The sequence below is a fragment of the Photinus pyralis genome, unplaced genomic scaffold (genome assembly GCF_008802855.1).
Source record: "Photinus pyralis isolate 1611_PpyrPB1 unplaced genomic scaffold, Ppyr1.3 Ppyr1.4_LG6, whole genome shotgun sequence".
Taxonomy (NCBI): Eukaryota; Metazoa; Arthropoda; class Insecta; order Coleoptera; family Lampyridae; genus Photinus; species Photinus pyralis.
In genome coordinates this window covers 20,579,746-20,594,393 of record NW_022170663.1, presented here as the reverse complement: position 1 = coordinate 20,594,393, position 14,648 = coordinate 20,579,746, and the positions used below count along the sequence as shown (strand labels likewise).

Sequence of the window (14,648 nt, the reverse complement as noted above, 5' to 3'; positions counted from 1 at the left end):
TGTGTTTGCTCCCTCAAGTGGCTATTGTTATAATTTCTAATCTCGGGATTATGTACTTTTGATTGTGATAATAAACCACGATAAATCACATACACAAAACACGATAGCTAATACAATTTAAAACTTGCGAAACAATTGGTTGGGGTTGGGATACAAGGAGGTAACAAAAAAAGATGACAGGTGACTCACCATTATTGGTACAATAACACATTTTTGTTAAAAGCAACTTGGAAAATTACATGACGTTGGAGGGCAAATTCAACGTTTAAAGCTAGGGAAAGAATGGGTCCCGGTTGCGGCAGTTGAGAGTCAAGAACAGTCCCGGCATTAGGTGTCGTAACTTATGTGGTTACAGTTATGTACCACCCCCATGACAATCTTCAAGGTTAAAAGTTTTAGTTTACAAACAGAAAGTCCATACATACATCAAACAATTCGATAATTTCCACATGTTCAAAAGAATGATCAAAATTTATAAACGTAACTTGGGCCAAGGCCATTTTAATCGAAACAAAGAAAATTGAGGCACCATTTATATAAATAAATAAAATCGATTTCAAAGAATAAAAGTTAACGGTATCAAACATGTGACACTGCATTGAGGTTAAATCAAGTCGATGTCAAAAACAAAGATTGAAACTCACGAAAAATATAAAATGCTGCATATGAAACACAAAATACATTATAAAGAATTGCAAAGATTACTACCTATGTTTACCTCGAAATTTAATTAGCTTTGCGCAGCAATAACGAATTCTTATCGCACTGACCGGAGATAAACTTTTACAATAACAAAGCGCAATTATTTTCAAATGATTAAACTTAATCACTTTACAATTAAAAATGAAAATAAACAAAGGAATTATTTAAACAAAATCAAACGATTCTGATACAAAACCACATTGAACTCGAATTCAAATAGTATGATCGAGTTTGTGTTCAATCTAAAAGTCGGCATGACGTAGTTTACACAACAATATATTATTATATTTTTAAAATCGGTTTTTTGTCTATAACTTTTATATTTTCTTGATTTTCCTGGTTTGCTTCACAATTTTAATCTAAATAAATGAAAATCATCGAATTCAAATTGGAATGCGATAGGAGATTATGTGCATAGTAGCGCACTGCTCATCTCTCTTACCATACCCTCTCTCACTACCGTTAACCATCTAACACAACATTTCTTCTTCAGCTGAAGTCACAGAACCAATGCAGTCTCTATTGGTTATCTTCAGATCGTTCCCCTCAATACCTTACGTGGCACTAGCGCAAGTTGGTACACTACAAATGAAATGGGCATATTAAGGCCTTACAGTTTGTAAGATGTTTAGCTCGTTCTTTTGTATTCGGTAGCTTATAGCTCTGGCACCTCAACCACAACAAAAATCTTTACGATTAATGTGCGCAGGCGCAGAATGCGCAATGCTAACTTTATAGAGATATTTTTTTTGACATTTTAACCAAAGATTCTTCTACTAAAGACAAGCATATCGCATAAGAAAAAAATTCCTGATCGATCCAAAATTCGCCAATTTTTGGTTAAGCACACTCGCCTGTAAATTCTACGCGAAAAACAACTCGTTCGAAATAGACCAGGAAGGTAACTGCTTTTTTTAAGCATGGGATCTTTACATTAAAAGTTAAGGGCAAGAAGCTGATGACTTCTAAACAAAATTCGAAGGCCTATAACTTTTGGTGTAGTGGTCCAATCTTGAAAATTGTGGTCGTTTTAGATTCCACAGGGCAACGGAAAAGGTTTTTCCCGGCCGATCTCAGACTAGTACCGGTCAAATAGCAAGAAAACAACAAACCGGGGTTATGGAGGTTATGGCAAGCAATAATACTTTTATCAAAAAACATTTATTTCTTCACAAAATAACAATCTTAACAGAAACAACTCCATCTATCTATTACACACTGGCAGTCGATACATAAAGTTAATGGCACTATATGGAGGTAATTATATAACCAGTTTACTTATTGGAGGAAGTCGAGTACCAAGAAGGCATCCACTTTTGCTCTTTGAACAATTGCTTGCTTCCGAAACGATTGTTATTGGAATCGGTGCAAGGTTGCAATTCGATATTTGCAAGCACCACGAAAGAATGCTTGTCGCGTTTTCTGTCGTCTTCGTATCTTGCGATGCGTTGAGTGGAGGGGTCAACTGATGGTACATAGGCCAAGTCTTCTATCAGTTCAGGGGAACCAAAGCGTTTACTTGCACGTGACTTTCTTTCACTTTCGGTGGGGAGTGGTGGTTTGGGGCGCGGTGCGCTTTTGCTGGAATTGTGATGGGGCAACTTGGGACCAAAGAGGCGCGTTTCTACTTTGGATAGGTTGACCTTTTGCGAAGCTGGAGAGAGGCTGCGATGACGACGGTTACCGTTCACGGCCAAACTTACAGATTTCTTTCTAAAAATCACAACTTTACGCGTGCCTGAGTATTGTAAAAACTCTACTTACTTACGTGGTCTCGGCAGGAGCGGGTGGTGGTCCCTCAATAGACTCGTCAAAGACCCTCCTCCGTTGCGCGTTCAGATTTTGTGGAAATCGAGGTTGACGTCCTGCCGCGTTGTCGCGCGTTACGTAATCGATGTAAGCGCGTCGATATTCAGGGTAGCACTCAAATGGACCTTCCAGTTTCAACTCCGTTCTCCTTTTCATAAGATGGGGCTTAGACGCCGGGTGTTCGATAAACTGAGCTCTCTTCTCCGTCATGTTGCTTATCTAAAACAGCTCGATGTAACACAGAAATCGCCCAGTGGTGTGCACAGAACACTTAAAAGTAGATTAAAAGTATTGACACGCAATTCTAATGATGTAATCTAAGTTTGCATATTTAAAAAATACTTACATTTCCTTCTGTGTGCATGTGACCATCAGGTTTGCGAGTTGAAGGTCTCTGCCGTGGGAAATCGACGAAGGCACTTTTATACTCTGGATTTGTTTCCATATCGCCTTCACTTTTCAAATGCTGCCGTCTCCCTCGATGGGAACTCGCATCTTTGACTACACCAAATTTCCCGTACGCATCCTTATAAAAATTAACATAGGCGTTTTTGTACTCTGGATTTAAATCTAGCTTCCCCTCGAGCTGCAGATTGGTCCCGACTTTTTTTAGTGCAGATTTCGAAGGTGTTTTGACAACGAACTGGGCCTTGTTTTCAGTTGCGACGTCAAGCGTACCTTCCATCTTCAAATTTTCCTTAGGTCTCTGCGCGCTGCGTTCGGCTTTGGGATGCTGAACAAATTTTGACTTATACTCCGCCTTTTTAACAATGGGCTCGTCGCCTAAATTGATTCTCTTGCCGACGTCGTAATTACGAAGCAACGGAATCACCGGTTGAATATCGTGCTTGACGAATTTCGAGGTTTCTGTTTCAGTCTGAAGAAATCCGTCGGACTTTAAATTGTTCGTGGGAAACGCCGGACGGATCCTCTCGAGTTCCTCAAATCCGACGAAAATATTCCTGTATTCTGAATTTAAGGTCATGTCACCTTCGAGATGCAGGTTGGTGCCGCGTTTGGTGAGAGGTGGACGTGGAAGAGGATCGAGTGGTATAAACTTGTCTCGATTTTCGGACCCGAGGTGCATGTCGCCTTCCATGTGCAGGTTGGTGTTACGTTTTGCAAGAGGTGGACGCGGAAGCAATTCGGGTGGTAAAAATTTATCTCGATTCTCGGTGGATATGTCGATATTGCCTTCTAGGTGAAGATGCGTATCCGTTTTTAGAAGATTGGGTCTAATTTGATTTTCGTATGCAACGTACTTATCTCTATTTTCAGTCTTTGTTTCCATATCTCCTTCCATTTTTAACGTTGTCGGATGCCTCAACAGCTGCGTTTTCTCTGCTAATAAATACTGTACGAATTTTTCGGCACTTTCAGTTGCATTCCAAATTTCGCCTTCAAGTTTCAATTGAGTGGGTCGACGAAATAAATGGCGACCGAGTTTGATGTGTTTGTTTAATCTAAAAGAAATGCTCACTTACTAACATTAAACGAAACGGTGACGTGCCGCTACCTAATACAAACTACCCTTAACGAAAGGTGCTGTGCAACTGAAACGTTATAGCATTTGCTTTATAAGATGCACGTGAAATCGATAGCAAAAGCATTTGCGTGCCATACCCTAATCACTTACTCCTCATCTTCGCTATTTTCCGACTCATCCTTCACCTCCATGGGAGTGCTCAAAAGTCTATTCGCCGCTGTTTCGACGGGATACTCTACGTAGGAGTCATAGTATTCCGGGTTAAAGTAAAAGTCACCTTCGATCTTAAGAGTATCTCTGGGCCTTCGTCCTTTTACCGCTTTAGGCGTCTCTATCTAAAACCATAAACGTGGCGTATAACAAAAACGGACCCTTTTTTGGTAACGCACGGCTAGCAAATCTTTCCGAAATCTACGTTTATACTCAGATTTGATTGATTGAAATGAACCACCATCTAATTTTAGATTGTCCTGAATGACCACATCTATGAATTTACTTGTAAGTTACACGCAGACAAACACATTATTCTTACCTGTCGGTTTTTTTCTTCGAAAACGGAAAAGTTCGTCGACGGTTATTCCCGGAGGGAACCCGCTGTGTTGGGGGTACTTATCGGCCGTGACTAGTTTGGGATTATTTTCAAAATCTAGCTGAAGTGTACGCCTCCTGAAAAATGATGCAAATACTTGGTGCAATAATTCGTAATGGTGTGCCCTAATTTTTATCGGTGGCGTCAACCTACATATACAAAGCGGGGCCAATTAATTACATCCCCCTATTTAATCGTGATAAAACTAAACCTTAACCTCAATATGACAGAATTAATGAATGAACGTCCACAACCACCTTTCAAATTGATTCGTGATTATTGACCTTAAACTTATCAACTCTTGGAGGAAAAGTTTATCAACAAACTTTCTCCGGGTCAAATATTTTAACGTAGGCATAGGTATAACAAGTATTGACATCGATTTTCCCCAGAACTTCATATATAATGCAGTCGGATCTTTAGGAAATTGGATTACTAAAAAGGTCAATCGATGATTATTTAATCTGCTAATCAAAATTGACTGTAAAGCGTGTTGTTAATGGTATTTTAATGTAATTGTTCTTTGATTTATACAAATGGCGAAAAGTGATAAATACATTATTATGAAAGCGGAATTTCCCAGCGACGAGATACTGGAAACGTAAAATGTTTTCTCCTTTCAATTCAAATCTTTGTATGGTTTTTGGCCAGCAGGTAGGTATATTCATAGGAAGAAAGATTTCGAAAACCTTCATTCCTGAATTCGCTGAAGGTCCCTAAAACCCCCAGTACCTTTTATGTAATTTGACACATGTGACTTTGACCTAGGAAGTTGGAACAGTGGCATTACAGTGTAACACAACTTGCAACAGTTACATAATTTATCTTGAGAAGAGTATATGTTGCATGTGGATATGTAGCGGTGCGCAGGGCCCCTGCCTTTAGGATACAGTCCAACTGATCCCAACGATTATCTAAATTAGGAACTATTTAGCAGGTCTCAATAGCACAAGCATAACATTTTAGGTAACGTTTAAGGCAGAGTAAGGGTGTACCTCTCATTGCCAAAGCTATAACGGTAGCTATAAATTTGTATTCTTTTATCGAATTTTATAAATAGGTAAAGTTGGGCTTGACTTTGATATAAATATGTGGAATAAAATTTGACGATATAGAAAAAATAAACGTAAGAGATCATGATTATATAACTGGAAAATATAGGAGCACCGCCGCCGAATGTAATAAGTGTAATTAAATTTAAAATTCCCCAATTTAAAATATGATTTAAAGCTCTTCTTACAGCGCTTATTAAAATTAAGTGAAAAATATTTAGATAATAGCTCTTGCTCCCACTGCTAAGAAAATGTTATTATTGTTTTTAAGTTGTGCTACATATGGTAGCTGATACGCATCACACCACAATTAGCAGTAGAATCAACACGCGGTATGCTGCTCCATATGACCTCGGGAAAAACTTGAAAAACGAATGCCACACGGAATGGCAAGAAAAATGGACAGCAACAAATACTCACCTTTCACAAATAAAACCCATCGCAAAGGGAGTGTTTGCACTGCCAGGCGCAACTAGAGAAGAAAGTGTAAAGATGCACCGTCTGAGAATAGGGCACATTCAAATAACCCATGAACATCTACTGAATCGTACTAATTCCCGACAGTGCAATCGATGTAGGATGGCCCTCACGGTGGCCCATATAATAAAGGACTGTCCAGTATTCTCTAATGAGCGTGTAACACATAGTATTATGCCAAATTATAATCAAAATTTTACCAGCTGGGATAAAGCTAGAAATTTATTGAATTTCTTGAAAAGTATCGAAGTGTATGGGAAAATTTAGTTGTGTGGTTACATAGATGAAAATTAAAAGGGGATATGACCTTAGCTGTCGAACCCTCATCTAAAAAAAACACGCGGTAATGTCAACAAAATCAACGCGGCGTTTTCCCCCACGCGGTGCGAGAAATCAGCCCCACCGTCGAACAGGGCTCATAAGGCAGCGTACGTATTAGAATAGAAATAAAGACACATATTATCGGTCGAGGACAAATCACTTAAACGTGCCGCTCCGTGTCGTGTTTATTTTTCGCCATAAAGAAAATTGTTTGCGGCCAATGCACGAAGCATTGTCACCTAGGAATAACCGCCCTTAATCTGACGTATCCAAACGTCGTCATCTACAGAACGATATATTTTATATGAGGTACTGTTATTTTATACAGGGTGACAATTTGAAAACTTACCACCACGCATATCTTATGCTCGTTTGCACCGACAAATTTAAGCGTCCCTTAAAATCCATGGCAACGATTATTGAGACAATGGTTGCCATGGATTTTAAGGGACGCTTAAGCTAAGCTCCGCTTAAATTTGTCGGTGCAAACGGGCATTAGTAAATAAACGAGATATTAAAAAAAATCAAAATCGGTTTCGGTAATTCGGAGGGGGAATCACAATGACGTAGTTGGCGACAAAAATTTCAAAGGGCGACTCGACAGCAACTCATTTTTGATCACATAGTATTACTGTCTTACCAAGAACGGAAACCATTTTGAACATTTATTGAAATAAAAGCCAACTTTAGAAAATGTATCATATTAGTTTATTTTTTGATTTGCACGATAATTACTAACCTAAATGGAATGATATTTGGTATGGTTGGAAAGCATTTTTTCAGAGTTTTCCAACGACGTATCACACACGGGGGGTCACTATTTAAGATTTAAAAGTTGGGGTGGCTGGGGCGCAGGGGGTGTGAGGGGGTGCGTCGCCAACTATGTAATTGTGATTCCCCCTCCGAATTACCGAAACGGATTTTGATTTTTTTAAATATCTTGTTTATTTACTATGATATGGGGGGTGGTAAGTTTTCAAATTGTCACCCTGTATATGCAAAATTAACATATCTTTAAGGGAAAATCATGGTAAATTATACAAACACTTTAATTAACAACATGTTGACTATATATTTGTTTAATTTTTTTTTAAATAGCAGACTTAATATGGGTTCCAAAAAGTGGGATGTATTGGAATGTGGAAATTGATTGATTTAGATTTCAATATCGTTTAAATTTTTGGGTATTTATTTGTCATCAAGGTGGTCGAAAGCGTAAGATGATGTTTTTGAATTTACAGGTAAAAAGCAAAATAAGTGCATTTTACTGAGGGAATTGGAACAAGGTAATTTTTCATAAATTGAGCTAGCCGTGGATACATTTTGGGGTCGAATTTAAATAAAACGTGCAGGAATTTGCTCACTGTAAAATGTAACCTCCGCACACCGCGTCGAAATAAGCGTTTGCTATTTATATACACGGTAGGTGCAAGCTTCCAACTTTTATTGAAACGATTTCAAGCATGGAGGAAGCGATTTTTGCCCTCGCGAGGGGCTTCAACACTACGAATAACATCGAGAAATACGAGCGAATACAATAAGAACATACGAAGCATGGTTGGTTTACATTTGCTCGGACAGTGGGACACCAGCAAGTCTAACTGGAGGACTGATAAGAAACCACCTCAGCACAGAGTGGAAACGTATATGGATGTCAGTCTCTGGACGAAGACAATGCAAGAAACATAATCAGTTTCCAGCAGACTAATACCCGCTCGCTGCTAACATTTAGAAGAAGTGAACTAAGGATACAGAGGCCTGGACACCTGGTAACTGGATACTGCCCCCCCTCCCCTCCTGAGATATCATCTCAACAAAACTAGGGTAGCTGAGGATAACACATATCGCTTCTGCCTTGAGGAGGAAGAGACAGTGGAACACATCCTTGGTGAGGCTGCACAGATCAGGTAGTTGCAGCCTAAGAGGGTCGTCAGATTATTTAACCAGATTCTTAACTGCATCTCTCGGATTAAGACCCTGGGGCACGCACAATAGATTCAAGGGTAAAACAAATAGTTGGATTCACTCTATCGCCTGAAATGTTTCTGAATGTTGCAGAAAATAAAAGAAGAGTGAAACAGTAGTTTAGTGGAACTAAAATGCTGCAGTACCTAAATCTATTTGTCATCGAAGGGATCAAGTAAGAAAGCAGGCAATTGAATTTTTCACTTTCTGTCAAAATAAAACCCAAGGAAAAGAGAAATTTAATTACAGTTTGCGTCCTTTCCGCACGAACATGTAGATTACCAGGCGATCAAAAATGAGTGGCGGTCGAGGCGCCTTTGGAAGATCAAGCTTCCCATGTAAACAAAAATTCCAAAGGTGATTCGACAGCGACTCATTTTTGATGGCAAGAAAATCCTGATAATATTTATTCCATCCGGGATGGAAACTGCGGTCAACTGTCGGTGTTCCTGAATCCCTCTACTTTCGTATGCGCATAATAACAAAAGATAACAATTTTGTAAGCACTTTGGCACTGCACTACGGAAGCAATCATAAAATTGATCTCTTGTGCTAGAAAGTAACAGAAGCAATTACCTTTCATCGGCCGTAAAAAACCCAACCTACTTTCTTTGGTCACAACCACAGCGTCTATGTTGCAATAAAGAACAGTAACTGTACAGTAATTTAAACTGTTGGAGAGCTTTCTGCACGTTACACGTTTGTACCGGTCTACGACGGGACCGTTAAAACAAACCGCCGCTGACACCTACAAAAGCGAGAATAAAGAAATTCCGGCACAAGAAATTGGATTGCGACCCTTATTTTATCCTTGTTACCCTTGCATACTATTATAGGCTGAATATTCGTGACCAACTATTATAGATTCGCTACAAATAAGGTGACGTCTCAGGACGTCGCGACGACCTGTTGACCCATATAAATGTATAATACCGAACAGATTTGAAGTATATTCGAACCAGATTGCCAGTTTCCTTAAAAAATTTGCGGACACGCCCTTGAAACATTTTCCGACATCAAGGCTAATAGGAACCAATATCGCTGACCCTAATCTAGGATTTTTATGACGATAGCCAATTTAGCGTAAAATCTCGATACACGCAATAGCGCGTATTTCCATTTCCTCCGCCACGATTGGGGCTATAATTATTCAATTTATAATGTACATGCGTATAATAGATAATAAAAAAGTTTTATCGTGTTTGTTTAGCTTTCCGTAAAACCCGCGCGCCCTTAATTATTTTAGCAAAGTTTCCGTGCGAGCGCAAGCTTCGCGGGGGTTTAATGATATCAGTGACCATCAGCGGGATTGCTATACAAATTGTAATAGTAGAGAATCTATTTTAAGTTAAGAAATCGAGCGCATACGTACTGCAGCTACCCACCCTTGAATAATGAGGGCAATTTACTCCATTAATTTAATCGCTATAGGTACACGTAACGCCTTTCTAGGAAAGGAATCCTATTACTGTATAATTGATGGATGTGATTTGTTCGTCTTCTCATTATACATGCAGTTATAACGAAAACCTTGCAGAAAACCCAAATTCTGATTATGATAGCACCCAAGTCGAAACGTTTTTTGGTTTTTGTCATCTTATTATATCGTACATTAGCTGCCAAAGTACCTACTCCAATAAAGTGTGAGTGTGTAAAGGATGTCTATGGTGTATGTGAAAAGCACCAAAGCTTTTTACCAAACATTGGTCTCGAAAATCAATCGAAAAATGGTTGCGACTGGTTCACCTGGAAAAAGCAGATGCAAAAACCAAAAAAGTCCCATTACAAAACACAACTAATTAAAATTGATGGAAAATATTTGAATGCATTATCGAAATTCATGTCTACACGTGGATCGTAAGCATTAAAAGGTAAATTTAACTTTGCATGTCATTTGAAACGCAATAACATGCAAATGCAGAAGTCCCGGCTTTAGCAATGTGGACAAATGCGGAATATACATTATCATTTCTTTTACTCTATTATTAACTGTACACATTATGCATTGCATATCTAACTCCCCCTTTGTTCATTTTAATTTAAAAATGATGGATGGCACGACTTAATTGCCGTGCTTTATTATTTATTGCGTATTTACCTAAAGTGACTGTTACTGTTATTATATGTATTACAATAAATTACATACGATTTACAGAAGGGGAATTTTTCTTCTGGTACCTAATTAAAATAGCATGGCATTTGCCAACACGACTTTTGATACGGCTCATATACGAATGAATTTTTGGTTTTTCCGGGTCAACTGGCGCTAAACGAGTGGTACGGTCCTTTATAAATTTCCGGCACCAAGCAGCTGTACCACATTATTAGGGGTTGGTAGGTATGTTCAGAATTGCCTTCATTTTGTCCGGATCGGTTCAACTCTGATAAACAAAATTTACATTTCTCCTGTTTCACCGAAAAACCAGCTGCAAGCAAATGCAGTGTCTAGGGCCTTCGGGTGGTTTTCAAATGACTGAGATACGACAATAATGTCGTCTAAGATGACTAGAACTGTCACGTTGCAGAGGCGTTGGACAGTCTAAATGGCAAGCGCATGAATTGAATAATCCACGCCCAGGTATGGACGAAGTTGAGGGTGGAATATTCCAACATGTGCTTGTGAGATACCGTAATTGCTCCAGAATGGTTGAAATATAAGGGAGAGGATAGCCATCTTTCTTTGTTAAGCCGACGGTAATCAACACAAAACCTGTGCGTTCCACCTTTTTTCGGTACAAAACACTGGCCCATGGACTTGGTGACGTTTCAATAACACCCAGATCCAACATCTCCTGTAATTGTTCATTTATAATCTTTTGTTTATGTGGTGAGACCGGGTAGTATCTTTGTTTGATAGGTCTTCATCTTACCCCTGGTTTTAATTCAATTAGTTCCACCAGGTATGTGTTCTTTCTTTTGGAAATAGAAGATCTTCTACGTCTATCGAACATGTGAATGGCTTGGACGCCTCTCTAAAATGTCAAACATCATTATGAAGGTCTGGGGTAATGCCCATTGCTTGCCAGAAGTCGATGCCAAGAATTAGTTTTTTGGTAATTTGGGAACGATTAACACCTCTATCAGTACAATGTTTTCCATTAGAACTTTCTGTGACGGTGCAAGTGTTACACCATTAGCCATATCGTATTAATTTTTAACGTTGTAGGTGTTGTTGCTAGTCCCTTTTTAAACCGATTTAACCTTAATGCAGGATCATGTGTTTGATACCGTTAACCTTTTGTCTGAAATCGGGTTCATTTTTGGTGTAATGTTTGCTAATTTTTTTTATGTTTCGAGTAGGTACATGGTCCTGGCCCCAACTTATATGTCTATTTTTGATCATTCTGTGTGGAAGGAACAACATAGCGAAAGCAACAAACAGTCGCAACTGAAGTTTTGAAAAAGCAAGAACTGAGTTTCCTTTTCAAAGTCGATATTTCTGTGATTAATTAATTAAAAATATGTAAGTGGATCGAAGAGTATATAGTCAGCTCTATAAGGTTCAAAGAACACGAGACTAAATTTTAGTACAAAATGACAGACAAATAATTGGGCAAATCACTAAGTATTTTATATTATTTATAACGTAACTGAATCAAATGCGCGCAAACCAGTTTTCTGCTATTTAAGTACTAATTTTATGTGTCATATGGGCTCAATAGTATGTTATTTTGGGTTATTTTTGGAACAATAGGTATTTGAGATTATACCTACATTTCCTTCTCTTTCACGAAAAACCCGAAATAAATAGGGGCACGAGCCCGGTTACATTACCCCACCCGCAGGTGGCCGACATTTCTTAATTGCGAACTATTATTCAGTCACTTTCAATACATATACCTAGTACAAAAGATATATCCACCTTGTGGAAATTGAAAACAAGTACCTAGGGAGGTACTCATCAGCTCCAACTTTTTGAAGCTAAGGTACCTGCGTACCTACTACTTACCTATATTTCTTTAGATGCTAATAATTACTGTTTTAGTTAATTAAATAGTACCTATGAAATTAAAGGAAAAGATGTGTGCTATTAATTGTCATAATGGGGGTTTACAGTATAGTTGAATTCCGCAGTTCTAATTTAATAAGCGTGTACGTGAAACCATAAAACATTTTTTTGGACAGTAAAAGTTTATTTAAAAATAGAGGCTGATTAGCAAAAAAATAATGAACATGTGCGGTTTTAAAGGTTTATTCAAAACGATATGATTGTGGCGGGCTCTGTGACGTAATAAGCCCGACCAATCAGCTCCTAGAACCATTCAGATGACATAACGACTTGGCAATATTGCAGGAGAATGGCATTTATACTTGCGTCATCTTTCGTGCTAGATGCAGTTAAACATCCCTCTCAAAACGTCAAATGTGACAAACGTCAGACCCTCGCGTAAGGTTGCCAGCTCACTTCTACGTGATTGGTTGTAGGTTTGTGACGTATTTAGTCTGAAGCGTTTCAAATTCGGACTAAAAACACAGCTTTTCAATAATTTATTTTGGGTTTATTTTACTCGCAAATAAAAATTGAGGACACACGGGTCTTTTTATTTTTAATGTACCTACTTTGTGGATCAGAAATAAAAAATGAAGGCGGGATGACCCCATTGGATATATATTTTCAGAAAAACAGCCCACTCTTGACCCTGTAGGTAAGTGTGTAATTGGGATTTGGGGATACTTCCAGGGGGAAAAATCTGTACGAAACGGTACCTACAGCAAACATGTAGATAAACGTATAGGTATTTAAATAAAAGGATTTGACTTCCTCTTCCTGCCTTAGTTTATGACTAATATGCAAATATGTTTATTGTAAAATGAATTAGGAAATGATAATTATAAAAACTAGATATTTAATCAAAACGGGGAAAATTTGAACGGTAAAAGCGCTTACAAGACTATGATATTCAAAAGGGGATGTAGCTCAGTGGTAGAGCGTTCGCTTTGCATGTGAAAGGCCCCGGGTTCGATCCCCGGCATCTCCAATTTTTTAAAATTTCATAATGATTTAATTCAATAATTTCTCCATAAACGCAACAATTTTCTCTACTTACATTTTTCATGCAGTTCCGATCTTCTATTTTTACGTTAGCTGAACAGCGAAACTAATGAACAGTAACGAACGTAATTACAATTCAAACTGTTCCGTTTTAGTGATGAACTACTACGTAAATTGACCGCAGGTGCGCAGTAGATTACAGAAGTAACGAATTTAAACTTGACCCTGATAAAGTGATAAGTAAATAATTATTTACGTTTTTAAACTTTAAAAGGAAATTTAATTTCGCTCATGATGTTTTATTTTTAACGTACAGCTCACATACGGAGCTAACATCCAATAACGTCTTCATTTGGTCGTTATGCTTCAATTTCTGCACTTGGTCCGCAAAATTATTCTGCAACCTTTCCACGAGCGTCACATACACCTCATTTGGTAACGATCTGTTTAACGAAATTAATAAATCGGAAGGGTCGACGCAGCAAGCAATCGCGTTTGCGAAATGGACAACAGCATTTTGATAATCCTCCACTGTCATAAACGCTTCGGCCGATTGTATCTCTTGGACTATCTTCGACTCTTTGTCAGTTTGTAAAATTACCGAGGGCTTCAAACTCGTACCGCTGTAGGTCGGTAACGGTTTTCGTCTTCTCAACTTTAATTTCTTGCGAAAGAGTGGATCTTCGTGACGATGTTTATCGAAATATATACATATAACTATAAATGCTGCACTGAAAAGTGTCGAGGCAAAGATGAACTGAATACTGTTCATTATATTGAAGATTTCGACAAAGTAAATATACCAAATTGTACTTATTTAAGCGGAAAATGACATTTAGCTGACGTTTTGCAAAATTCTATTGTTAGAATTTACCGGTTTCGACTAGCGCCCCTCAAGAATAAATCTAAGTGAGACTTCCAACGTGAAGAAGAGCCAATGGGTCGATTAAAATAAATAAACATACATTACCACGTACTAAGAGTTTGCAGTCGTTCTGCTCAAACCAACACGTTCCCTCAAAGTTGAGTGTTTCTATATAGGTAGTTAAACTTTCTTTCGATATTTAGGTTTAGATTTCATTATAGGAAATTCAGCCCAAAAATCCGTTTAAGCTTCGGTATTGATTTAGGTAGATTTGGACGAAAAACCATCTCGCTGTTCTTTTTCCCCCTGTGACATACGAGCCTTTAGGTTTCGTACCAAATACATTACCTACGACCTTTTCTGCAAAAAAATATTGCCAAGTTCTCTAA

The 14,648-nt window shown here is 38.3% G+C and overlaps 2 protein-coding genes and 1 non-coding gene across 7 annotated transcripts; 1 reads left to right on the top strand and 2 right to left on the bottom strand.

The window, feature by feature from the left end:
- Positions 1 to 1,850: 1,850 nt before the first annotated feature.
- LOC116174172 lies at positions 1,851 to 14,383 on the bottom strand. 5 transcript variants are annotated; one of them, XM_031492039.1, is made up of 7 exons: positions 13,450 to 13,548; positions 4,530 to 4,663; positions 4,387 to 4,481; positions 4,148 to 4,332; positions 2,858 to 3,974; positions 2,471 to 2,730; positions 1,851 to 2,415 (listed from the first exon to the last, which is right to left on the bottom strand). In XM_031492039.1, coding segments are annotated over exons 1-7 (2,232 nt in total). In that variant the 5' UTR covers positions 13,452 to 13,548; the 3' UTR covers positions 1,851 to 1,976. The 5 variants fall into 5 exon arrangements, with proteins under 5 accessions (XP_031347899.1, XP_031347901.1, XP_031347900.1 ...); XM_031492043.1 differs by having other exon boundaries at positions 2,275 to 2,415; positions 2,467 to 2,730; XM_031492041.1 differs by lacking the exons at positions 4,387 to 4,481; positions 13,450 to 13,548 and adding an exon at positions 14,372 to 14,383.
- Positions 13,309 to 13,380, top strand: Trnaa-ugc. Its single transcript has one exon. It is a non-coding gene; the product is annotated as a tRNA-Ala (tRNA).
- Positions 13,684 to 14,228, bottom strand: LOC116174175 (mitochondrial import receptor subunit TOM20 homolog B-like). The gene has a single exon (XM_031492047.1). It carries the CDS (start codon positions 14,164 to 14,166, stop codon positions 13,684 to 13,686), a length of 483 nt encoding a protein of 160 aa, XP_031347907.1. The 5' UTR covers positions 14,167 to 14,228.
- Positions 14,384 to 14,648: the final 265 nt, after the last annotated feature.